Below are 27,716 nucleotides of genomic sequence, written 5' to 3' on the forward strand. Positions count from 1 at the left end.
TTTATGACTAACTTCACTGCTTATATGTAGTAGCTATTTCTCTTTCTTATATGCCTTTCTAATTACTGTTTTCTCTTAGTTTCTAGAAGATCAGTTTTCTTATCTGTTCTTCTTTTCCCCTCTGCTACTCTCCATTAAGTGCAAAGACTTAAGAATTGACTTAATAGAATTAGAATTAAAATTTATCAGCAAAAACCAGCATACAGACATTTCTTTTTTTTTTTTTTTTTTGCGGTACACGGGCCTCTCACTGTTGCGGCCTCTCCCGCTGCGGAGCACAGGCTCCGGACGCGCAGGTCCAGCAGCCATGGCTCACGGGCCCAGCCGCTCCTCGGCATGTGGGATCTTCCCGGACCAGGGCACACACCCGTGTCCCCTGCATCGGCAGGTGGACTCTCAACCACTGCGCCACCAGGGAAGCCTTCTTTAACCTTTTTATGTGCTATAGTGAAAACTTGGGCTTCTTGCTGTGAACATAACTTTAAAAATATACTGTGGAATATTTTTAACATATACCAAAGTAGAGAGAGGAGTATAATAAATTCCCATGTACTTATTTATCAGTTTCAACAGTTATCATTATTCAACTATTCATTTTTCATATATCTAACCCACTTATATCTTATTTATTTTTTTAATGTCTCTTTGATTTTTAAGTTTATTCATTAATTTTATTGTGTTGGGGTATTTTGAAGCAAATTCCAGACATTGTATCATTACACCTATAAATACCGTTTTGTATCACTAACAGGTAAGGACTTTTTAAAAACAATTATAGTATCATTATAAAACCCAACCAAAGTCTTGACAAAAACGATTTCTTTATATCATTTAATATTGCATTCATTTTTTCCCTAAAATACTGAAAAATACCTTTTCATAGTTGGTTTATCCAAGTCAGGATCCAGATAAGGTCTATGTATTGCATTTGGTTGTTATAGCTCTTAAATTTCTTCTAATCCATAACAGTACTCCCCTCTCCTATTTTTTTTCCTCTGTATACCACTTATTTGTTAAAGCAAGTAAATCTAGAATTTCCCATTTTCTCAGTTTGACTGATTTTATACTCATGGTGTCATTTAACATGATCCTCTCTCTTTGGTATTTCCTGTGAGCTGGTATTTAGATCCAGAGGCTTGAATTTAGATTCACTCTCCTTTTTAGGGTGGGCCAAAAGGGGAGTTGCAAGAATACTTCACAGCTGGTCTGATTGCAAGATATAAAGAGACATTTAATGTGTAGTTGTCATACTTTTGGTGATGTTAAAATTGTTCTGGTGGGTTTAGGTGTTAACAGCCTGATTGATCAATTATAAAGTTTCCTGTTAACTTGTTATCTGATGGGTTTAGCAGCCACTGATAGTCATAGACTATAGTGACTATAGTCGTAGACTAATCTATAGTCATAGATTTTAGTAGGGTTTGAAAAATGGTCATTTTTCTAATTACATCATTTCTTCATTTATTAACTGTGATTGTACTATAAAAGCTTATCCTCGTTAACTAATTGGCTACCCTAATATGTAAACCACACAGGATAGGTAATATAAATGTTTGATTCTTTTCCTCTATCACCTTTTCATGTTAATGAGCTGAGGCTCCAGAGTTTACCAATTTTTTTTAAGTATTATTATGAACTTGTGGATTTTTATTTATTTGATGTGTTTAATCCAATGCTGTCATTATTCTTTTTGATCCCCTAATTTTTCTCTATCTTTGGCCAGTGGGGGTGCCCACCTCCCAGTATACCTTTGCATATATGGACACACGCGTATATGTATACATGTCTTTTTTAGTAAGAGAAAAATCATGAGTTCATACTGACATGTCCAAGTCAAATTTAAGATCATAGAGTTTTAAATTTTAATATCTTTGATTTTGTTTTTGTGTATCTTTTAAGGTTAAAATCCTACTTCCTAATGATGATATGTGACTTGGCTCTGTCTTTCTGTAATAGTTTACAGAATAGCAAAACTAACAACAAAATCACTGAGTGCTGTTTAAGATTGCTTTCTGATTATTTTTCTGTTTAGGATATTGCCCACTAGGGATGGGAGTCAAAAACAAGAATTAAAATCACTAAGAAATACTACTTCTCTGTGTGCTCATGTCTCTCTGTGTGATCATACCTCTGTATACAGGCTTTGTATATAGGCTTATTTGTTTCACTTTTTTTTAAGATTATTTTTTCTTTTAAGTTAATTTTGTTTTCTAATTAAGTAAAAACATATACATAGTTCTAAAGGCAAAACTGTAAGTCAGTATCCTTTTGGAGATATATGGTTTTTATCCCTGTCTTCCTGTTCTGTCCCTTCCCCTATAGCTGCCCTTTATTAGTTTCCTTTGTTTCTTTTTGAAGAAAGAAACAAACACAACACACATTACTTTTTCTCCTTTCTTACACAAAGGCAGCACCCTATAGCCATTATTCTGCACCTTGCTTTTTTTTACTTTAATAGGATATCCTAGAGATTACCTCTTAGCAGTATATAGAGAGCTTCCTCATTCTGCTTTGTACCAGTATAGTACTCCATTGCATGGAATCTCGCATGAAATTACTTTTTTAGAGGTTTAAATTTTAAAAGGATCATTCTGAATTCTTCATGGAAATGACTATTTTTTTCTTCTTTGCCCTTTTTTTCTTATTTTTCAGAAAAATCGTTGCTTATATGTATTTGGTGGCCAGCGATCAAAGACCTATTTGAATGATTTCTTTAGTTATGATGTGGATTCTGATCATGTAGACATAATATCAGATGGTACCAAGAAAGACTCTGGAATGGGTAAAGGCATTTAGTGATTCTTCTCTCATGTCTTAATTACTTTAGGTAGAAGACTATATCCTATTTTCTTTTCTTTCTAACCATTCTTTATCCTTTTCCCATTTGTTTAACTGAAGTGATTCTAAGAGGAAGAAAACCCTCTACCAGCTAAACAATTTAATTCAACCTGTTTAAAAATACCATATGAATTACTATTATTGTGATTTCCTTTGAGCAGAAAGACAATATGTGAATTTCTAAAGGAATTACGTGTGTGCTTGTGATGGGTGACTGCAAGAATTAATAACTTAAAAACTGTATTATCCTGTATTTGCTAATTCTTTCCACCTCACTAAAGTGACTTGTATATTAGGCACATATAGTAGAGTATGTCTTTGTTCTGAGGGAAGATTTCACATAATTCATTGGTAATGCCGTATAGCTTTACAAGCTCTGCATCCAGGAAGTTATTCTCCTGGTGATAGGGTAGCTAGTTTGCCTGAGCTAATCCCAGCTTATGTATAATTATTAATAGTACCCCATTCACTCTCAAAAGTGTCTTATTTTGGTTAATTTACATAGTTCCCTGCTTAGTAGTCACTTTGCCTGTGATTGGTATACACAGAAGAATGGTATTTGTTTAAGACCCAGTGGTTTAAAATGCCTAATTAGAGCAATAGGGTGAGAAATTAGATCAGCTTGCTTTTCCTTTTATCTATTATTTATAAATATATATATATATTTTTAAATTGTTGTTTATATTTAGGAGGAATTTTTAAAAAAAAACAAAAGATAGCACCATTGTAAAAAAGTGCATGTGAAGTAGTTTGACCCTCAGGATCTTTCTCCCATACTTCCTACTAGGCAGAGGCTAGAGCTTTATTTTCTGAGGGAAATAGAGGCTCTGTGGAGGCAGAGGGAACAGGGTAGAAAATAGAATTAAATCCAGGTACCGAACAGTGGAACTTCTAACCATTTCCCTGCTCTCATGACACTAGGCATGTGTCTCCTACAAAAGGTTAGTATCACTTTCTCCGGAGAAAAATATGGCCTCATAAAAAAGATTTCCAGATACTGTTGTTTGGGGATACCCCCCCCCATAAAATGTCTAATCTTGCTGGTTGGCCGCCAGTACAGTGGCTGCTTTCATGCCCAGTCCCCCTACTGTGTTGCCTACAGTTGTACACATACTGTTTTCAATTAAATTTTATTTCTTCACTCTCAATGAACTGTCAGTTAAGTATCTTCTGTATTAGGACCTTCCCTATGAAAGAGAGAGACAAAAACAAAACCTGAAAACAGAAATCTGGAGTAATGCACTAAACACAAGTACATGAAAATAATAATGATCAAGATCACTTTTGGTAGAGAAAAGGATACTGCATCCATAAAACAATAATAGGATGTAATGAAAGACCAGAGACTTTTGGAAATAAATTTTGTTAAAAAGTAGGAGAGTTGTAAGACATCTGTCTCCCTAAAAATAGACAACGAGACAGAGATGGAAATTGGAGAAAATAAGGATATTAGAAAATCAATATAGGAAGTCCAGTGTTGAATTCATAACAGTTTCTCCAACTATGGAGAACAAGGAAATGGAGGAGACTAGATTATAAAACAAAGAATTAACAGAAAATTTTCCTAAACTGGAAAGTATTGGTCTGCAAATTATAAATGGCCCCCTTTGGAAGTCAGTACATTGAATTTAGAAAAAAAAAAAAAAAAAAACCTTCTCAATCGGAAGGCACATCATTGTTCGTTGTGGAATTTTACATACCAGCCGTAAAAAGAATATCTAAAAAGCTGCCACTGTAAAATAAGGTTAGATTCAAAGGAACAGGTCTTAGAATGATAGGAATTTTCAGCAACATTGGAAGCAATAAGGGGAAACAAGGTCTTAAAAATTCTGAAGGAAAATTATCATCAACCTGGAATTCTATTCCTAGCCAAGAGGGAAGAAATAGTATTTTCAGATATAACAGGTTTATTGGTGGGGTATGTGTTTGTTTGCAAGTAATAGAAAACCAAGAGAAGAATGGCTTAAAAAATAGGGAATCTTTTCTCTAACTGGACGAGAAATCCAGATGTAGATAATCTGGGACTGATGTAGTGACTCAAGAAATGTCATGAAGGCCCTCAGGTTCTTTTTAATCTTTGTTTTTCTATTTTTAACTCGCTGTAGCCTCATGGTAGCAAGTTGGCTGAAATACCTCAAACATCATGTCTTCATTCCAGATAGGAAAAAAGGAAGGAGAGCAAAACGTAGCCAGAAAGCTCCCTACTTACATTTCGTTGACTAGAACTGTGAAACCTGGCTTCAAGAGAGTCTGGGAAAGCAAGCGATTAGCTTTTCCAGCCTTTATATAGTACATAGGGGAAGGGGTTTGGAAATGGCTGTTGGATCGTTGTAATTAAGAGTGTCTGCCACACAAGATTAAAAAAATGATAGATCTTTTATGCACTCTTTTTTAGGAAGTTAGTACACCATATACACTAACAAAAGGGAGTAAAAGTAGTTAAAAAGTACACCATATACACTAACAAAAGGGAGTAAAAGTAGTTAAAAAGTACACCATATACACTAACAAAAGGGAGTAAAAGTAGTTAAAAAGAAAACGTGCTGAGAGCTGAGGAAAAGAGAATCTAACACAGGAAAGCAGTGAAGGGACATCCCAAGATGATACCTACACAGCAAAGCTGTGAGCATCCAGTTCAAATTGGAGCAGGAGGACACAGGAAAGTAGACCTCTCTTCCTCACCAAAAGTGAGGTTTCCAGATAAAAGTAGACTAAATAGATATGTTTGAGCAATTGGAATAAAAAGGTGTTAATCAGTAAATAATACCTGATGTAAAAGAGTAAGGATACGAACATAGTAGGAAAAGAAAAATTTTTAAAAAGCAGGCATCATCATAGTACATTTCTTGGCTCTACAGTGAGCAGTATTTTCCTAATCATAATAATGCAGAAACTACAATCAATTTAACCAAAAATTGGGATAAAATTAAATGGGAGGATAGCGTCAATGTGGTATTGATAAAGTTCTTCATCTGCTGTAACAGGAGGTCAGTAGGTAGTGATGTTATATAAAAATATGGAAAGAAATATTATAAGAAATGACTAATAACATTACTTATCCTATCTAAAATTCTGTCTTATTTGTTTACTCATTTATTTTCTACTACCATAGGATAATGTGGAGGTATATGATTTAATCTTTGATTTCCTCTAGTTTTTAAGATTTATTCTAATTTTCCATTAAAACAACTAGGCAGATGGAGGTAATAATCCCCTACAATCCTAATGCAGCTCTACCTGAAAAAGGTAGTGAAGATAGTAATTGGCTTGACAAGTATGTGTTGAAAACTCCTACATACTGGCTCAGTGCTAGACTAGGGAGGGATACAGTGGAACTAGATGGTCATGGTCTCTCAGAGTGCTTATAATCTATCTACTAGGTAACATTCTGATGGATTATAGTAGCTATTCTTTATTTAGACCCTACTAAAAGCCAGTCACTAAGCATGGAGCTTTATAAATAGTTCTAATTGGTGGTATTATTCTCATTTACCAGATGAGAAAAATTGAACTCAGTGAAGTAGTATCTCAGTAATACATAACTTGATAATGATAGAGCTGGGATTTAGAAGTTGGAGTGCAAAGAAGGTTTTTTTTGTTTTGTTTTGTTTTTGACCATACTAAACTACTTCCAAGATTAAAAGGAAAAAGTGGCAGAGTGATAGTGGTAAAGATTTAGCAAAAAATGCACTATAATAATAAGTAGACTTTAATGACTGTCATTTGAAGATTTTTTAAAATGAGATATTATTTAGTAATTTGCAAAATTGGTCAGTATGTTTTATTCATGTCTATGGATAGCTTTAGAGCCAGCATAGTATGATAATTGTTCTTTTTGTTCAATTTTGTTTTGATTATAAGAGTAATAATATGCTCATTGTAGAGAATTTGAAAAATACAGAAAGATGCAAAAAAGAAAATATATCAAACCATCCAGACATAATCTGTTAACATTTTAATGTATTTCCTTCTAGTCTTTTAAATGTATTTATTTTATAAAATTTAGCACAATTTTATATTCTGCTATTTTTATGTTTTTTTTTTTTTTTTTTTCCCGTACGCGGGCCTCTCACTGTTGTGGCCTCTCCTGTTGCGGAGCACAGGCTCCGGACGCGCAGGCTCAGCGGCCATGGCTCACGGGCCCAGCCGCTCCGCGGCATGTGGGATCTTCCCGGACCGGGGCACGAACCCGTGACCCCTGCCTCGGCAGGCGGACTCTCAACCACCGCGCCACCAGGGAAGCCCTCTGCTATTTTTAAACTTAAATTGTGGTAATTTTTTTCATCACTGTGGTTTTATTACTAAGACAAGTGGATTCATTCCTTAATTACTGCTATAATCAACTTTTATAAAATCAGAATCGCCAATTTTGCTATGTGTTGTTAAATTTTTAATTGATATGATAATTTATCCCACAATGCAGACAAGTTCGTTGGTTAATTTAATAGTATTTGTTGGTCACCTACTAGCATCTAAGTTTGACCTTCTCCCTTCCTTTCTCCCAATATATTTCAGCGCCTTGTATATGCCAATATGTTTAGGTCCATAGCTATGGACCTAGGGGACAAGATCCCTTCTCTCAAAGGGCTCATTCTAATGGAGAGAGATCTGCACTTGCCTTCTAAGTACTGTGAAGAAAAAAAATTGGATGCTATAATAATGAGTATCATGGAAGGTCCCATTTAGGTAGAGTAGGTTGGGAAACCATCTCTGAGGACGTAATCTTTAAGATTTAAGAAAAGAAGTAGAGAATTAGGAAGAACCATGTTAAAAAACTGAGAGAAATGCATGTACAAAGATTTCAAAGCAGGAAAGAATTTAATGTGTTCCAGAAACAGAGTAGGGGCTAGTGCGGTTCGAGGGTGAGGCAAGTTGATGTGAAATGAGGTTAGAGAAATAGTTAAGTCTGATTACTCAGTGCTTTGTACAATACAAATACAAGAAATTTGGATTTTTTCCCCCTGAATAACATAGAAGGTTATTGGAAGGTTTAATGCTAGGTGGTTTTTTTCTTTTCTTTTCTTTTCTTTTAATTGAAGTATAATTGATTTACAATGTTGTGTAGGTTTCTGGTGTACAGCAAAGTGATTCAGTTTTCTGTAGTATGTATATATATTGGGTTGGCCAAAAAGTGCCTTGGGTTTATAAGTAAAAATAAAAGACACATTTTTCATTTTCACCAAGAACTTTATTGAACAATGTAGTCACCCTTTTGTTCCACTACCTTTTGCCATCTTTCAGGCAACTTCGTAATTCCATCTTGCCAAAACTTTTTATCTTTTTGAGCAAAGAACTGTTCCAGGTGCCTTTTACAGTCTTCCAGGGAATTGAAATATTTTCCATTAAGAGAATTTTGTAAAGACCGAAAGAGATGGAAATCAGATGTGCAATATCTGGTGAATACGGCAGATGAATCAGAACTTCCCAGCCAAGCTGTAACAGCTTTTGCCTGGTCATCAAAGAAACATGAGGTCTTAACGTTATCCTGATGGAAGATTATGCCTTTTCTGTTGACTAATTCTGGACGCTTTTCATCGAGTGCTGCTTTCAAGTTGGTCTAATTGGGAGCAGTACTTGTTGGAATTAATCCTTTGGTTTTCCAGAAGGAGCTCATAATAGAGGACTCCCTTCCAATCCCCCATATACACAACATCACCTTCTTTGGATAAAGACCGGCCTTTGGTTTGGTTGGTAGTGGTTCATTTAGCTTGCCCCACCATCTCTTCCCTTCCATATTATTACTTTTCATCTCCCATCACAATTTGTTTTAAAAACGGAACGTTTTCATTACATTTAAGTAGAGAATCGCATGCGGAAATACAGTCAAGAAGGCTTTTTCCACTTAACTTACGTGGAACCCAAACACCAAAGCGATGAACATAACCAAGCTGGTGCAAATGAGTTTCAGTGCTTGATTTGGATATTTTGAATATGTCGGCTATCTCCTGTGTGGTATAACGTTGATTGTTCTCAGTTAATGTCTCAATTTGATTGCTGTCAACTTCAACTGGTCTACCCGACTGTGGAGCATCGTCCAGTAAGAATCTGCAGCACGAAACTTCACAAAGCACTTTTGACATGTTCGATCAGTCACAGCATCTTCTCCATACGCTGCACAAGTCTTTTTTTGCGTTCCAGTTGTGTTTTTACCTTTCTTGAAATAATATGCTGAAAATGGTGCTTTTTTTCTTCCATCTTCAATATTAAAATGGCTACACAGAAATTCACCAGTTTTGATAAGTCTTTTTTTAAATGCACGCTGATATGACAGCTGTCACAATCTAACAGAATTGTTTCAAATGAAGTTAAAGACAACTAACTGCTGCTAGAGCCATCATATGGGAAAAAACAAACGAACCTTTTGGCCAACCCAATATATATATATGTGTGTATATATACTGTTTTTCAGATTCTTTTCCATTATACTTTATTACAAGATGTTGAATAAAGTATGCTGTGCTATACAGTAGGACCTTGTTGTTTATCTATTTTATATATAGTAGTTTGTATCTGATAATCCCAAATTCTTAATTTATCCCTCTGACCCTCCTTCCCCTTTGGTAACCATAAGTTTGTTTTCTATGTGAGTCTGTTACATGAGGTTCCACATGTCAGTGGTATCATGTGATATTTGTCTTTCTCTGTCTGACTTATTTCACTTAGAATGTCCATCCATGTTGCTGCAAATGAATGCTAGGGTTTTGATCTGATTAAAGTTTTGAAAGTATCACTTTTGTCTAAATGTACATTTTCCAAGTGGTTAATTTTGACAGTATGCCTGTAAGTTGCCTTGTCCAAAGCCTATATGTACAACCAGTGCTTTAACTGAGGATTTTTATGGCAGAATTGAGTATCTGGTTAGAACTACTTGGAAAATATTCCTGCCTAAAAATGTTGCCATTATTACTTAGAATTGTGGAACCTCAGTAGCTCTGTTGGCATATTAGAGTGAAACTGAAATTACTTTCTTTTCATTTCATTTCTTTTCATTTCATTTTTCTTTCTTATTTTTTTCTCTCTCCCTCTCTCCTTCTCGTAAGTCCCTTCCATCCCTCCTTCCTTTACTCTTCTCTCTTCCTCCCTCTCTTCCTTCCCATTTTTCCCTTCTCTGCTCTCTTCCTTAAGCCTCCTTTTCTCTCTCTGTCTGTCTTTCCTGTGCACCCTCCACTCCTACCCCACGGGTTTCTGAACAGTGGCCAGGATAGAGGATCACTGTTCTAGCTCTCCAGAGCCTATCTCAGTCCTTGATCAAATACCCCACGGCAAGTTACTTAATGTCTCACCTTATTTTGCACATCTGTAAGTGACCCAAATTATATTTTAAGTAAAATAGTTTCTGACTTATGGCTACTCTAGGAGTAGAGATGGTTTGACTCTCTAGTTTGGGCTGGTGTCATTGTTGGGTATGTCAGTTTTCACAAGTATATGTCAATACTGCCTACAGGTTGATCTATCCAGTAATCAAGTCATGTTAATTTTACCTCCCATCTTCTCTCTATTCCCATTGCTATTTCACTTGTTTGGATTGCTAAGCACTAAGGTTACAACTGTGAATAAAAGCTCTAACTTCATGGATCTTACAGTTGTGTATAGGGAGGAAAAAGAAGTAGATTGACACCTTACCTTTTGATTTAGTACTAATAAGATAAGAAAAAAAAAATTTTTTTTTGACCATGCCGCGAGGCTTATGTGATCTTAGTTCCCCAACCAGGGATCAAACCCAGACCTCTGGCAGTGAAAGCACCAAGTCCTAACCACTGGACCGCCAGGGAATTCCCAGAAAATATCTTTTAAGAAATATAAACCTGATGATTTTTCTTCTCCCTTGCTTAAAATCTTTTTATCGTTCCTCTTTGCCCTCACGATTAAGTCTAAACTCAGCCTGACTCAGATTCCTTTATGATATGCCTCAGCTTAGGTAGTTCCCCATTCTTGGTGTCCACCCTCAGCTTGCCACCAATTCTTTGTTTTATGACCACTGAGTATTGATTCTCTATTGATAGCATATTTTTTCATGCCTTTGGGGTTTTGCCCATACTCTTTTCCCTACCTGAATCACTCTTTCCTCCTACCTCCAAAATGTAGCTAACTTGTGCTCATCTTTCAGATCTTAGCTTATAGATCATTGTCTCCTGAAATTGTTTAACTCCTCAAACCCAAGTTAGGAATTAGAGCATATGGTTCTAACCTTAATTGTTAGCACGATTCTGAATATTCATCTGGCAGTATAATTTTGACTCTGCTTTTCAAAACCTGTAAAAAAGCTCAGCTGAAATACACAGACTTTATTCAGGATTTCTAAAGAATATTCAGTCTTTTCAGTACTCTAGATCTAAAAGTTTTTTCACTGGATTAAGTTAGACAAATCAGAAAACCTCATGTCAGAACTATGGTATATATATTGTCTTCCCATAGAGTTACTTTTACCTGATTTTTAAAAGTCTGTTTAAATTTTAATTTTATCTTACTAGATTATTACTTATTGTGTAAGCCATTCAAAATCCTTTTAAGGACAAGACAGGGTACTATTTAAACCTCTACATTATTAAGTATTCTCAGAAAATACCAATTTTATTATATGGATGCTCTAGCTTATTTAAACATTCTATTTATTAACTGTTCTTCTAAACCTGTTTTATTACAGTTAATTACTATAATTTGAAATGGACTTAACACATAATTACTATGTTTATCTGCAGTTCAGTAATGTGGGTTACTTGATTAAAACTGCTTTTTTGTGAGTTTCAAATTGGATTGTTTGCAATCTTAGAAGAAATTTGTGTGAACTGTTGAGACCAATTAGAGACGGTATATCTAATTATAAAATTGCTTCTGCTTGTTATAATTTTTTATTGAGTCAGATACTGTAAAATCTTAAATGATTGCTCTTTATAATTACTTAAATGAATTATCTCAGATTTAACATTTTAAGATCTGAAGAAACATCAACTCTTTTTTTTTTTTCAACTCTCATTTTTTTAACTAGAGTGTAACAGTTTTATGTTCCCCTCAGAAGGAAACTGTAATTTAAATCAGTGGATTGACAGCTGCTTAGAAAGAAGGGATTTATTAGTATTGTGTCTAACACATACATAATTACATCAAAATTCAGCACATCCAAAATTTGGGTTTATTTCTGAATAACTTTTGGCAATAAGTATGTGAACACAAGGGGTTTAGCAGACTCCCCATATGTAAGCTCTGTTTAACACTAGTTGAAAATTATGTTTAGAGGTCTGTCACACCACCAGAACTTTATGGTTTGCTAAAGAAACTCAGTCGATTATACTCAGTCTATTATACTAGGATTACTTTCTCATATCTGTATTATTCAAGGTAACAAACATATATTGTGTCTTCAACATTTGCCAGATACTAAGTTGGGCAGTGATGATACAGAGCTCTTACAGTCTAATCTCTGTTCTATAGTAGTTAATGTGTTTACTTGTTGTGTTCCTTAAATCCTGTCGACTGTATTTTCCCACATCTGCCACTGTTTATTCCATTCTGTCCTGAGCATAGTGGCAGATTGGTATAATTGAAAGAATAGTGAATTCAGAGTCAGAAGATTTGGTCTCTCTTCATCTGGGTCTGCCACTCATCCTTCTGTAGCTTTGGCAAAGTTGTATAACTTCTCTGGACTTCATTATTCATCTGAAAATGAGGGGATTGGACCAGTTGATCTTAAGGCCTCATCTGGCTCCAGAATTTTGAGTTAAATTTCATTCCTTTTTGCTGTTATCAGGCTGTGAAAATAACAAATGAGGGCTATGTTAGTTATGTCTGCAAGATATGATTTATCTATAAACATATTTTCGTGAAAACCTTAAAAGCAGAATCTTACTGATTTTCATTTCAGCCCTGGGAATGTCCTTATTGTGCTTATTGACATTGGGGGTTTTTTGTTTTTCTTAATCTGTGTGTTTGTGTGTGTGTGTGTGTGTGTGTGTGAGTGAGAGAGAGAGATAAGTTCTTATGTTTTTGACCCTTTTAGACTTCTACAGATTAGCTAAATAAGGCCAATTCCACAGTACATAGAAGACTCTGAAGCTAATGATTTGCTATCATTAACATAGATTAGTTACTGAGCTAGGAAATGGTAGTGCTTATTTTTAATGTAACTAGACTTCATTGCTTTCTATTTAGAATCTTTTATATTAGGTGTGCCATTATTCTGATAAATTGGATTATGTACTTTTTTCTTCTCAACATTACTGGTAATAATAACTTTCCATAACTCCGCCTTTCACTCTCACAGGGGTGTTTTTGCTAGTTACAAGCCTATAAAAGTATCTCATATTTTTTGGGCTTCCCTGGCGGCGCAGTGGTTGAGAGTCCGCCTGCCGATGCAGGGGACACGGGTTCGTGCCCCGGTCTGGGAAGATCCCACATGCCGCGGAGCGGCTGGGCCCGTGAGCCATGGCCGCTGAGCCTGTGCGTCCGGAGCTTGTGCTCCGCAATGGGAGAGGCCACAACAGTGAGAGGCCCGCATACCGCAAAAAAAAAAGTTTAGGTTATTCGATAGTAAATGTGAATTAAAGTTCACCTGTAAAAACAAACATTTGAGAACACTAAAGACAATTTTGAAAATGAAAGGTAATGTAATACTACCAAATAGTTATAAAGCTACAATTTTGTACACATTAATGGAATGGAATACAACAGATAATATAAAATATCCCTAAGTACATATGAGAATTTAGTATATGGTAAAGTGGCATTTCCAGTCAGAGAAGGAAAATAGATTATGCAATAAATGACACTGAAATGTCACTTAAGACCTGGCAATAAGCAAAAAGTAAAACCCTGACTCTAATTGATGTCTATTTATCACAGAAAATTCTAGGTAGACTCAAGTTTTATACTTAAGAAATAAAAATTAAGTCTAATTGTTTTGAATAATTTAGGATTGGGAGACCTTTCCAAATATGACACAAAACCCAGAAGTTATAAAGAAAGAGATTTAGTTTGATTTTTTGCAAATTAAAAGATTATATATGGAAAAATACTTAAATGTCAAATAATAAATGACAAACTAGCAACTGAGACAAAGGTTAATATCCTACTATATAAACAATAGACTCTTACAAATCAGTAAAAAAAAGAGTAATTTTCTAGTAGAAAGATGGCAAACGACATAACTAGGTAGTTCAAAGAAAAAAATAATTCAAATACCTGGCAAATTTACTTCTATATAGATGCTCAGCTTCATTCGTTTTAAATTTTTTTTTAATGTAAATTAAAAGATCACTCATTGAATGTTGATATCTAGTAAAATATAAAATACATATACTCTTTGACCAAGCATTTTTTTCAAGCAATTTATCCTACTTACATACTTGTACAGATGCATAAAAAATAAGTTGTACAGAGATACTTATTGTGGTATTGTTTGCAAAAGTTAAAAAATCTGGAAACAACTTTAATTATCCACTAATAGGTAACCAGTTAAATAAATTGTGGTTGATCTATTCAGTGAGATGAATTCTTTGTAGCTTAATGCAACTGAGATAGATCAGTAAGTACTACATCACTGAGTGTCAAAAGCTAGTTGGAATTTTACAAAAAGCAAATAACGAGTGGTAGAAACCCAGGTTCAGGTAAAATAATAGAAGTTCTAAAATAATCCTAAAATTTATATGGAACCACAGAAGACCTAGAATTGCAAAAGCAGTCCTGAGAAAGAAGGACAAAGCTGGAGAGTATAACCCTTCCAGACCTCAGACTATACTACAAAGCTACAGTAATCAAAAGAGCATGGTATTAGCACAAAACAGACATATAGATCAATGGAACAGAATAGGGAGCCCAGAAATAAACCCACATACTTAATGGTCAATTAATCTACAACAAAAGAGGCAAGAATATACAACCGAGAAAAAACAGTCTCTTCAACAAGTGGTGTTGGGAAAGTTGGACAGCTACATGTAAAACAATGACAGAACATTGCCTCATACAAAAATAAACTCAAACTCATCCATATACAAAAATAAACTCAAAATGGTTTAAAGACCTAAATGTAAGATGACACCATAAAACTCCAAGAAGAAAACGTAGGTGGAACACTCTTTGACATAAATCATAACAGTATTTTCTTAGATCAGTCTCCAAAGGCAAAAGAAATAAAAGCAAAAATAAACAAATGGGACCTAATCAAGCTTAAAAGCTTTTGCACAGCAAAGGAAACCATCAACAAAATGAAAAGACGACCTACAGAATGGGAGAAAACATTTGCAAATGATGCAACCAACAAGAGGTTAGTATCCAAAGCATACAAACAGCTCATACAACTCAATATCAAAAAACAAACAATCATTGGGCTTCCCTGGTGGTGCAGTGGTTGAGAGTCCGCCTGCCGATGCAGGGGACCACAGGTTAGTGCCCTGGTCCGGGAAGATCCCACATGCCGCAGAGCGGCTAGGCCTGTGAGCCATGGCTGTTGAGCCTGCGCATCTGGAGCCTGTGCTCCACAACGGGAGAGGCCGCAACAGTGAGAGGCCCGCGTACTGCAAAAAAAAAAAAAAAAAAAAAAAAAAAATGAGCAGAAGACCTGAATGGACGTTTTTCCAAAGAAGACATACTGATGGCTAACAGGCACATGAGAAGATGCTCAGCATTGCTAATTATTAGAGAAATGCAAATCACAGCCACAATGAGGTATCCCCTCACACCTGTCAGAATGGCTGTCATCAAAAAGTCTACAAATAACAAACGTTGGAGGGGATGTGGAGAAAAGGGAACCCTCATGCACTGTTGGTGAAATGTACACTGGTGCAGCCACTATGTAAAACAGTATGGAGGTTCCTTAAAAAACTAAAAATAGGCCTGTTATAGGATCCAGAAATCCCACTCCTGGGTATATATCTGGAAAAAACAAAAACTTTAATTTGAAAAGGTACATGTACCCCAATGTTCATAGCAATACTATTTATAATAGTCAAGACATAGAAGCAACCCAAGTGCCTGTCAACATTTGATTGGCCTAAGAAGATGTGTGTGGGGTGTGTACCTGTGTGTGTGTGTGTGTGTGTGTATGTATGTATTACTCAGCCATAAAAAAGAATGAATTATTGCCATTTGCAGCAACATGGATGGACTTAGAGAATATAATGATTAGTGAAATGTCAGACAAAGACAAATACTATATGATATCACTTATATCTGGAATCTAAAAAATAATACAAATGAATCTATATACAAAACAGAAACAGACTCACAGACTTAGAGAATGAACTTACGGTTACCAGGGGCAAAGGGTGGTGGGGAGGGATAGATTGGGAGTTTAGGATTGACATGTACACACTGCTATATTTAAAATAGATAACCAACAAGGACCTACTGTTTAGCACAGGGAACTCTGCTCAATATTCTGTAATAACCTAAATGGGAAAAAAATTTGAAAGAGAATAGATACTTGTATATGTAAAAAAAAAAAGCAAAAAAGAAAAGGATATGGAGAAGAGTTGTACAAGTACCAACATCTTAACAGCAATTCCAGGAGAAGACAAAAATGAAAATTTAAGGGCCTCCCTGGTGGCGCAGTGGTTGAGAGTCCGCCTGCCGATGCAGGGGATACGGGTTTGTGCCCCGGTCTGGGAGGATCCCATATGCCGCGGAGCGGCTGGGCCCGTGAGCCATGGCTGCTGAGCCTGTGCATCCGGAGCCTGTGCTCCGCAACGGGAGAGGCCACAACAGTGAGAGGCCCGCGTACCACAAAAAAAAAAAAAAAAAAAAAAAAAAAAAAAAATGAAAATTTAAGAAGTTGAAATAATTGATGAAATAAGAGGTAAATTTCCTAGAATTCAGAAAAGGTGAAAGGCTTCACATTGGTGAAAGGGCTTATAGTATGCTAAATGGGAAAAATAAGGGGGAACACATACCTAGGCATATTTGTTAAAGTAAAATTAAGAATATTAAAGACATAAAGGAAATTCTGAAAGATTTCAGAGAGAAAGAGCAGATGACCTGCAGGGAACAAGAAGATAGAGAGCTAGGTATCAGCTCAACAGCAATAGTGAATAGAAGAAAATAGTCAACTTTAAAAATACTCAAGGAAAATGTCTTTGAACCAAGCAGTTTATATCCTCCTAACTTTCATACGAGGATAAAATAAAATATCAGGTATTTTTGCCTCGAAGCTTTCCATATGAAAACCCATATTGGAAACCCATTTGAAAGCAAGATTCATGAGAAATCTGGAAGTGAGAGGTGGTGATCAAATTATCTTGAGGAAATTTATTGTTGACTGAAGACAAAATTCTAAGCAGTGAAAATATGATGGGGGAGGGGAATGGGGCACCATATAAATTCAGGTATTGTGATTGGACTTACAGGGAAGAACATGTTCTGCATTATTAAAACTTTTTCATTCCAAAATGTCTTATACAAGGCTTAAGACCTAATGGGTCTTTATTTTCTTTCAAGCTTCCTTTTCTTTTCCTGTGTCATATATCACTGCCAGTATTTCTTATATCCCATGTCATTCTTTACCTTGGATTCATTTTTGTTTGTTGGAATAGCTCCTGAAAGAATCTTTTCAGATGCAGTCATTGATAATGAACTTTAATATTTCTGCTGATCCAAAAGTTCTTTTATGTTGCCCTCATTGTTGGGGTTGTTAGTTTAACAGGAAATAGAATTTTAGTTCCATATCTTTTTATATTCCAAGGAATTTTAAAGTTATTACTCCATTTTGTATTCTAGCATTCTTTGTTACTGATAAAAGGTCTAATGTTAGTTTGATACTTATTCCTCTGTATATAATAACCTACTTTTCCCCTCTCTAGAAGCTTTTAGAATTTTCTTTTAATTCCTAAATTTTTGAAGTTTCACTAGGAGATATGTATATAAAGTCCTTTTTTTTTTCATTAATTTATTATTTATTTATTTTTGGCTGTGTTGGGTCTTTGTTTCTGTGCAAGGGCTTTCTCTAGTTGCGGCAAGCGGGGGCCACTCTTCATCGCGGTGTGTGGGCCTTTCACTGTCACAGCCTCCCTTGTTGCGGGACACAGGCTCCAGACGCGCAGGCTCAGTAGTTGGTGGCTCACAGGCCTAGTTGCTCCACAGCATGTGGGATCTTTCCAGACCAGTGCTCGAACCCAGCTCCCCTGCAGTGGCAGGCAGATTCTCAACCACTGCGCCACCAGGGAAGCCCCCTTTTTTTTTTAAATAAAACGTGCTTAGTGCCCCAGGCTCTTTCAAACAGGACACCCACTTTTTTTCTTCCATTCAGGGAAATTTTCTTTATTTCCTTCTTCTACATTATTTCATTTCTCCTCCTGGTGCTCTTTTCAGACAAAGTTTTTACTTCAATGGCTTTATCCTCTGTATCTCTTAACATTTCTATCATAATTTCTATATCTTTATGCTATATATTCTCGTAATTTATCAATTTTATCTTGAGATGACTGACTTTGTTTTTAACTATGCACATTTTATTTTCATTCTGTTATTTCATTTTTTTGTCATAGTTTTACTTTTTAATATCTTTTCATACTCTGCTGCTTTTTAAGGAAGCTTATTTTTGTTTTACACATGTAATGTTCTCTTCACTCTCTACAAGGATAATGAGTTTGCGTTTTTTCTTCTAAGTTCTGTTCTTTTCTGTGATTTATCTTTTCCTATTGTTCTGTTTGTTCATCTAGGTCCCTCTCCTTACATTGTTGATTTTTTTCTCATATTGTCACGTGATTCCTGTCTAAACATTAAAATTTATGAATAAAGGACTGTATCAGTTAAGAAAGGTAGTTGACAGTGGTTTCCTGTGCATTGTATGTCTCTTTTTCCCAGTAGCCTTCTCCCTTAAATCAGACACCGACTGAGGGTGTTGTATAAATGCATGGTACATGCAGGCTTTTTTATAGGATGCGTAAACTGAGAATAGACCCCTGTGTCCTTATTAGAAGCTCTCCCTCAGGAGTGCTTCTCAAGGTCTACTCCTGCTTTTTGTATTTGATGACTTATTCTAAAATTTTCCATCTTTTATCTCTGGTGAGTTGGGCTCTCTTTTCCTTGGCTGTGATTTCCTGTCAGTATAATCCCAACTGCTATTTCCCAAGATTCCTCAAAATTTCTTATCTATTGATACTTTCTTGACATACTTTCTTGTTCTCTGGATCTGTTTTTTTTTTTTTTTGCGGTACGCGGGCCTCTCACTGTTGTGGCCTCTCTCGTTGCGGAGCACAGGCTCCAGTTGCTCAGGCTCAGCAACTATGGCTCACGGGCCCAGCCACTCTGCGGCATGTGGGATCCTCCCAGACCGGGGCACGAACCCATGTCCCCTGCATCGGCAGGTGGACTCTCAACCACTGCGCCACCAGGGAAGCCCTGGATCTGTTTTTTTTGTTTTTCTTTTTGCCAGAATATTGTTTCTGCCAATTCAAGCGGGATGATGGGAAAGAGGGATAATGTAGTTAATGTTTAGTTTTCTGTCTAAAACCAAAAGCCCCAACCTTTAGATTTCATAAGCAGCTTCTGTCGGTAGTAAAAATTCAAGTCTAAAATGCCTACTAGGGCTAGACCATCATTCTTTGATGCATGTGTACATGGAATTTTTTTACATTTTAATTTTCTTTAATAAGAATGCATAAAATCTTCATTTGAAATGAAAAATGGGGGTTTGTTTCCTTCTGTTTACAAAGGAGATAACAAATTAGATTTAGAGTATTACAGAAAATGGACATTTTTAGTAGTTTCTTGGAGAAATCCAGACTGCTTTTGAAGGTAGATATGAAAAACTTTATTATTTTTTTATTGAAGTACTGTTGATTTACAATGTTGTGTTAGTTTCTGGTACAGCAAAGTGATTCCATTATATTCATTTCCATTATAGATTATTATAAGATACTGAATATAGTTTCCTGTGCCATACAGTAGGACCTTGTTGTTTATTTTGTATATAGTAGTTTGTATCTGCAAATCCCAAGTGCCTAATTTATCCACACCCGCCTTCTCCTTTGGTAACCATAAGTTTGTTTTCTATGTCTGTGAGTCCGTTTCTGTTCTGTAAATAAGTTCATTTGTATCATATTTTAGACTCCACGTGTAAGCGATGTATGACATTTGTCTTCCTCTTTCTGACTTCACTTAGTGGTAATCTCTAGGTCCATCCATGTTGCTGCAAATGACATTATTTCATTCTTTTTTATGGCTGAGTAGTATTCCATTTTATACACACACACACACACACACACATACACACACACACCATGTCTTCTTTATCCTTCCGTCTGTTGATGGACATTTAGGTTGCTTCCATGTCTTCACTATTGTAAATAGTGCTGCTGTGAACATTGGGGTGCATGTATCTTTTCAAATCAGAGGAGAAAATTATTTTTATTGGTTTTTTTATTGAAATGTTTTTTAAATTGTTACTGTATGTGGAATGGAGTGGAAATAGGAATTAAACTTAAGTACAATTTGTAAAATTTACGCAAAAGACCATTAACATGGATACATTCAGTGTAAGTTTGAATTAACCCCCTGATCTTTAGGAACTCTTCAGATGTAAGTTTTCATTTTTATATTTTAGAGAAAAAAATCAAAAATACTTTTTAATACCTAGTTTTAGTTCTGCAACTAAATGATTTAAAAACATTGGTGTTTTTAGTGCCAGTAAAACTGTCTTTTGACAATTTTATGAATTCCCTTTCCATCTAAATAACAGCATTCCAAATATTAATGTAAAATTTTGTTCATGAGAAATTTGGGAGAATGCGTGAGAATTTTTCACTTATTACTAATAGTCCCCAGTATTTATACCCAGATGTATTTCTTTTTCTGTGTTTTGGTTTAGATTTTTCTTCTTTTCTTGTAACTATAAAAGCAATATATATTGAAACTTTTCATATTCTATAATAGAAAGTTAAAATGTCCTAACTTCCCCCTCTCCAATAACTATTATTTATCTTTTGGTGTATGTTCTTTTATGTTTCTTCGATTCACATACAAACATATATATAAACATTTTTCCTTGTCATTAGTATGCAATAAAAAGTATATTTGTAAGGGTATGTAAACTTAAGGAGTAATAGAAATTCTGTCCTTGAGAGATTTTACATTTGAATATTCTTAGAGTAAAATATTTGGATACCTCGAAAAAGTTTCAGTGATTTTTTTTTTTTTTTGCGGTACGCGGGCCTCTCACTGTTGTGGCTTCTCCCATTGCGGAGCACAGGCTCCGGACGTGCAGGCTCAGCGGCCATGGCTCACAGGCCCAGCCACTCCGCGGCATGTGGGATCTTTCCAGAGGGCACGAACCCGTGTCCCCTGCATTGGCAGGCAGACTCTCAACCACTGTGCCACCAGGGAAGCCCCCCAGTGAAACATTTTTACTCTTATTTTTCACAAGTTTCTGCTCCAGCCTTGGTCTCTGTTAAGCCAGTCCAGAGATTTTTGTACTTTTGACATAACATCTCCTCCCTTTTTTTGCTGATGGAAATCGTGCTTCTTTATTACTGCCTTCGTCCAGTCCACACCATTGCACTGTTAACAGCCTCCTAATTGATCTTTGTATCTCACGAGCCTCTCACTTTGCCTGTGTATGCTGCACACTGATGGTTGATAGACATGTCAAATGATGCAGTGACCCTGTGGGGAGATGTGAAAGGGGATGGGGAATGACTGCTAATGGGTACAGGGTTTCTTTTTGGAGTAATGAAAATATTCTAAAATTAGATTGTAATGATGGTTTTATAGTGGATATACTAAAAAAAAACCCAAGCCGTATGCTTTAAATAGGTGAATTATATGGTATGTGAATGATATTCTGTAAAGCTGTTTGAAAAGCCAATAAAAGATTTAAATGTATAACTTTGAGGCAAAAGTCAACATTATGCAGAGTAAAAGGCATATTGTATGTGAAAGATGAAAGGAACGGGAAGTGTATACTTTCTAATCTTTATAATCAATTTTTTATAATTCTTATAGTACAGATGTTATAAACATGGTAGTCTTACCTCCCTGAGTATTGTAAACCTGCCCACTGCTTTCATTTTTGAGAAGCAACACTTGTCATTTTTCTCTTCTGCTACAAAGCTGCTTCTAGGTAAAATGTGACAGTATGGAAGAGAAAGCATGTAACATTCTTACATGCCTCCGCTAGCCCAGTACTCCTTTATTCTCCTCTCGGTGACCCAGCCCCGTTTTATAGAATTCAAAATCTCTTTCCCTCTGCACTGATTTCCATTCCACTCAGAAATTTCCGGTTCCTTATTTAAGTGGGTCCTTATTTTAGTTAAGCAGTTTGTTGCATTCATTTATAATAAGTCATACATCTCTGATATTTGCATTTTAAAAGATTATAGAATAGGGGTTAGCAAATTTTTTCTACGAGGAGTCAGATGTAATTATTGCCGTTGCAACTACTCAGCCTTGCTATTGTGGGGTGAAATCAGCCACAGACAAGATGTAAATGAATGACTGAGGCCTGATTTGACCCTAGGCAGGTCAGATCAATCCATAGTTTGTCAACCCATGTTATAGAATTCTACATGGGATGAAGAAATTAAATGCAATAAATTTAGGCAGTTATGTCCTCCACTTCTACCACTAATGAAAATGATTTCATTTCTTTACTGTTTTATCTTTCTTCCAAGGTTATCTGAGGAACAGAGGTCAGAACCTGGGCACTTTTGGAAGTTTACCAAGGCTTAATTAGAAAATACCAGGCTTTACGTAACCACTAAAGACTATGTATTATGAGGGTTGAGGTTGTTAAGATTAGGTTGATGTGTGTGTATAAAGATAAATGTATTTGTGTATGGATGCATACAAATTATGTATTCTGTTATATATGTGTGTATAATTTTTTAATATATTTACTGTGGGATGCATTTGGATAGTCTCTAAAATGTTCCAAACAAATTTATTGAATATGAATGTGAAAGGACCCATGAATTAAACTAGGAAAAAATACATATTGCATCATTTGGCCCTGCTAAGGTAGTTAAAGATGAATAAATATCAGTGTGGTTAGCATCTCCTCCCATAGTATTCTGGATTGATTGAAATGTTTTACTTCAATCTGATGTTTGTTTAGCTTTTTCAGCATATGATAATTGTTCGTGTATAAAAGAAATGTAGTGTTGAAACAGTGGCATTGTTTTTAGATCTGTGGCAAGTATGTTGTGAATCATAAAATTATATTTCAACTAATATTTCCAAGTAATAATAGTGAGAAAATTTGCATTTGCTATATCAGTGTTTTCCAAATTACTGGATGATGCCGAATGACCATCACTCATTTGATGGATTTCTCAGGAAATAAAATATTTTCTCAGAAAATTAACTTTGGGGAATTCGAGCCACTCAGGAAAAGAAAATGACATATTTTAGCCCCAGATATTTTATTTTATTTTATTTTTCTTGGAAATTATGTCATTTCATTGTAGGTCTTGAACAGGTATTTTAGATGACTTTGACCTTATTGAACAAACCTGTGTATCAAATTTGTGTTTTTCTCGGTCGAGATTTGAACATTTTGTCTCTGCTATTAAACTAGAGCTGACCCAGATAATAAATCAGTTAAATAAAGCATTGCCCTTTTCCTCAGTAAAAATGATTACATTGCATACCTCTTTCTATCTCTTCCCTCCTTCTAACTCCATTCTGGTAGTTAGCATTCATTTATTTCAGCAAATAGTTGGGTAACTATTATATGCCAGGCAATTGTTTTAGGCACTGGGAACAAAACAGTGAACCAAACAACCTTTGCCCTTATAGAGCTTATGTTCGAGTGGGGAGAAGGCAGTAAACAACTGATTATTGTTTAATATAAAAGTTATGTAGTCTGTTATAAGGTAAGTGCTGTGGACACAAGTAGAGCAGGGTAAGGATGTAGTAATCTTTTATAGAGTAGTACTAATCTGTTAAGTAATGTTAATACTGTCATCTTATTTTCTCTTTCAATTTATAGTTCCAATGACAGGATTCACACAGAGAGCAACCATTGATCCAGAACTGAATGAAATACATGTCTTATCTGGACTCAGCAAAGACAAGGAAAAGAGGGAAGAGAATGTCAGAAATTCATTCTGGATTTATGACATTGTAAGGAATAGTTGGTAAGTAGCTCTTGTCTGCGCTGCAATCACAGTATAACATTTATTTGAGGTTGTTGGTTTATTCAAAAGAAGAGAGAGATGGAAGGCTTATGTTAATTTGTGATGTCATACATTTTAATATCAATATTGGGGAGTGGAAAAGTCAGTACTGGTGCCTGTGTACAGCGATGTTCAGCAAATGGACTTTACTGCTGAATTATTTTAGTTAGTAGATGTTTCTTGGTCTGAGATGCAAGAGAATTGTATTTTAGTCTAGCTTTTGCTACCAAGTAGATGTGTAAACTTGAGAACAATGTATTTTTAATGTTCCCAGGTCTTTTCTTAGTTTTTATAAAATGAAGCAGTTTGACTAGAGCAAGGTGGGGAGCATTATTGTTTAGCATTTTCAGACTAGGACCCTTTTGTCACAGAGCATCTCACAGAACTACTGCACATTTTGCTTTGAAAAACACTGACCTAGGGCTACCCTGGTGGCGCAGTGGTTGAGAGTCCACTTGCCGATGCAGGGGATACGGGTTCGTGCCCCGGTCTGGGAGGATCCCACATGCCGCGGAGTGGCTGGGCCTGTGAGCCATGGCTGCTGAGCCTGCGCGCCCGGAGCCTGTGCTCTGCAGCGGGAGAGGCCACAGCAGTGAGAGGCCCGCGTACCGCAGAAAAAAAAACAAAAAACACTGACCTAGAGGATCCAGCTCTAATGTTCTGTGATTACTACATAAGTGAATATTCTCCAAAACAGAGGAACTGCAGAGAACTTCCTCCATTCAGTAATGGAGGGTGGTGCTCAGCAGCTAAGGAATTTATTATTTTCTAAATAAGACATTTATTTACAGTAAGAATGAAAGAAGTCTGTTGTGAGCTTTTTTATTGTGAATAGATAAATGTGATATCATCTCTTTCAGCCATTGGTTTAAGCCTTCATATACGCTGATCCTGTTTCATAACACGCAGTAGGTTGTTCTTGAGTGAGATTTTTGATGGACATTAAAGACCTTCAGAACTCAGTTCTGACAAATTCAGATTATTTTATGAGGGTGACCAGAACTTTAAGATTTGATGTGAACAAATATATAGTTTTTTGTTGGTAATTAGACATTGCGTTAATTTGCTTGCTACAATTGTATTAACATTATGTGTGCTGCTAGTTTTCTAAGATAGAATGCCTTAAAAGCAATGTCTTTCAGGTCTTGCGTCTATAAGAATGATCAAGCTGCAAAGGATAATCCAAGTAAAAGTCTTCAGGAGGAAGAACCATGTCCAAGATTTGCCCATCAGCTTGTATACGATGAGTTACACAAGGTATACTAACTACATTGACCTGTAAACTTTCTGTGATGTACAATTGGAAAGAATCTCAAAATATATGTTTCTGATTATTTTTAAGTAGATTTGAGTAAAAATGACTGACATTTACTAGAATACGTAGCAGACATTTGATATCACTTGTCCCTAAAATTCCTTAAGAGAATAAACATTTTTGCATAGTCCACAGTTCCTGACACTTTTCTTCTTATGAAAATGGTCAGTGGTTGCTGCTTCTTAGCTTCATAGATCTGATACATAGCATGGCCTATTGTATCTGTCAATACAATATGAATATTCAAGTAGAAGATGTACAGTTTTCAGCACTTGTATACCTTTTTCCATGATATGAAAAGGTATATATAACTTCCTGATTTTAGATTTTCCCATTGTATAAGAAGTCTTTTTGTCTTTATTATTCCTATCTATGATTGACATAATCTGTTCCATCAGCCTATGAAAACAGTCCTGAATTCTGAAGTTTTAGTGTCCCTAAGTGTTCAGAGTGGTTTCTTTAGCTATTTCTCCCTTAAATTTTACATGTTGTTTAATGATTGGGCTCAGATTACATAGTAAATTACTGACAGAACCTGTATTCTTTCTGTTTAGGCCATAGATGATTGTTTAAATCCTCTGTCATTTGAGAACTTTAGGTAAAAGATACCATGGGAGTAAATAAAAGCCCTTTCTCTGAGTCTCCCAAGTTAAAGGATAAGTGAATTTCCATCTATAGGACAGAAATGAATAATATCTCTGTTATATAACACTACTGGTTATAAATGTTTTCAAAAGTTCAAGAACTGGGCTTCCCTGGTGGCGCAGTGGTTGAGAGTCCTCCTGCTGACGCAGGGGACACGGGTTCGTGCCCTGGTCCGGGAAGATCCCACATGCCGTGGAGCGGCTGGGCCCGTGAGCCATGGCCGCTGAGCCTGCGCGTCCAGAGCCTGTGCTCCGCAACGGGAGAGGCCACAACAGTGAGAGGCCCGTGTACCGCAAAAAAAAAAAAAAAAAAAAAAAAAAAATTTCAAGAACTGCTTTAACACTTTGAGTACAGAATATTACTAAAGCTGTAATTATAATAGTGAATCATTATAGTATTCCTTTTACATTTCTTATTTGATATTAATTGAGTAATAGAAAAATATTTTAAAAGTTATTTCACAAATCATATATGCCATTTAAAAATATTCAGTATTAAGGCTAAAGCAAAAGTAAGATGCTAAAATTTTTAAAGTTTCTAGTTACTGTTGACCTTCAGTGATTCAACTTGTGTGTCAGTTTTTTAAAAGATATCATTTTTTATTACGATCAACACTTGATTAACTTGATAATCCCCATTATTTGTTGCCCTAAGCAAACTCAGTATCTTGCAATAGCTTCTTACTATCATTGCTTTTGTTTTATGTCTTCCATTGTCAGTGTAACTGTGGTGATACAACTTATTTTAATAGAAAATATAATTTAAGGAAGTAGTCACAGTACTTTAAAAATGGAAACTTGAGAAAAACCAGAAGCAGCCTTTAGTAGACATGTAATAATGTTTTAGTCTTTAGTAAAGCTAAAGAAGTTACTTGTTACACACTACTACCAAAATGAAGAAATTTTACTTTGACTTTCGTAGTTTCTTGAGTATGCGTGCATTTTTTTAAAATCTGGTTTATTTATTACAGGTTCATTATTTATTTGGTGGGAATCCAGGAAAATCTTGCTCCCCAAAGATGAGATTAGATGACTTCTGGTCACTGAAATTGTGTAGGCCTTCAAAAGATTACTTACTGAGGCATTGCAAGTACCTCATAAGAAAACACAGGTATAAAAATAAATCACTGAAAACTTTTATTTAGCATTATCAGCTATTGTTGGTATTACCTAAGCTTTGGAGATGTGACTTTGTCTTTGGAAATTTAGTAACATGACACTGTAAGTACTGTGAAGATCATGACTTTTGTAAATGCCCTGTCCTCCTTTTTTTTGCTTTCTTCTTTCAAAGGACGGTACAAAGTGAAGATAGATCTTGATGCTAAAAATTATTAAAGATAGAGCAAGGATATTTTGCAGCTGTTAATGGAAAAAGTTTCTGTGAATGTGATGAACCTACCTTCAAGTAACTCAAGGCCTAACCACTACAGATTATATCAGTTCTAGATTATTGGCATGTGACTGACCTGTTGATAACTCTCTTAACAGTGAATGTGATGATATAGTTGAGTAAATAATCTCTTTATAATTTGATGTTTCAGAATACAACTTCAAATATGATTATAGCTTTACATCATTACTTTTGCCATTTAATTGCAAAATCAAGTAATCAAACATTTTCATATATCTCCTCGGTCATGTTTGCTTTTTAGCCTTAGCAGGTGATAAGCTGAAAAATGTAGAAAAATACATCTATCCCTTTGGTTACTGGTAGTGTTAGATCGTAATAAAAATTTACAATTTGGAGGGAGAGAAGTTTAGCTTTTAATGATGATAATAGGTACCATTTATGAGCAATTTTGTGTGCTAGATCCTGCA

General features: G+C 35.6%; 1 protein-coding gene across 1 annotated transcript in view; it reads left to right on the forward strand.

The window, feature by feature from the left end:
• Positions 1 to 27,716, forward strand: part of MKLN1 (muskelin 1) — a gene marked incomplete at its 5' end in the record, with an annotated part of 178,683 nt that overhangs the window by 131,249 nt on the left and 19,718 nt on the right. Inside the window, 4 exons of the mRNA XM_079711119.1 lie at positions 2,653 to 2,782; positions 23,753 to 23,900; positions 25,082 to 25,196; positions 26,870 to 27,009. Of these exons, the coding sequence (XP_079567245.1) occupies positions 2,653 to 2,782; positions 23,753 to 23,900; positions 25,082 to 25,196; positions 26,870 to 27,009 (533 nt within the window). The remainder of the gene's footprint in view (positions 1 to 2,652; positions 2,783 to 23,752; positions 23,901 to 25,081; positions 25,197 to 26,869; positions 27,010 to 27,716) is intronic.

The sequence above is a fragment of the Hyperoodon ampullatus genome, assembly GCF_949752795.1.
Source record: "Hyperoodon ampullatus genome assembly, chromosome: 9".
Taxonomy (NCBI): domain Eukaryota; kingdom Metazoa; phylum Chordata; class Mammalia; order Artiodactyla; family Ziphiidae; genus Hyperoodon; species Hyperoodon ampullatus.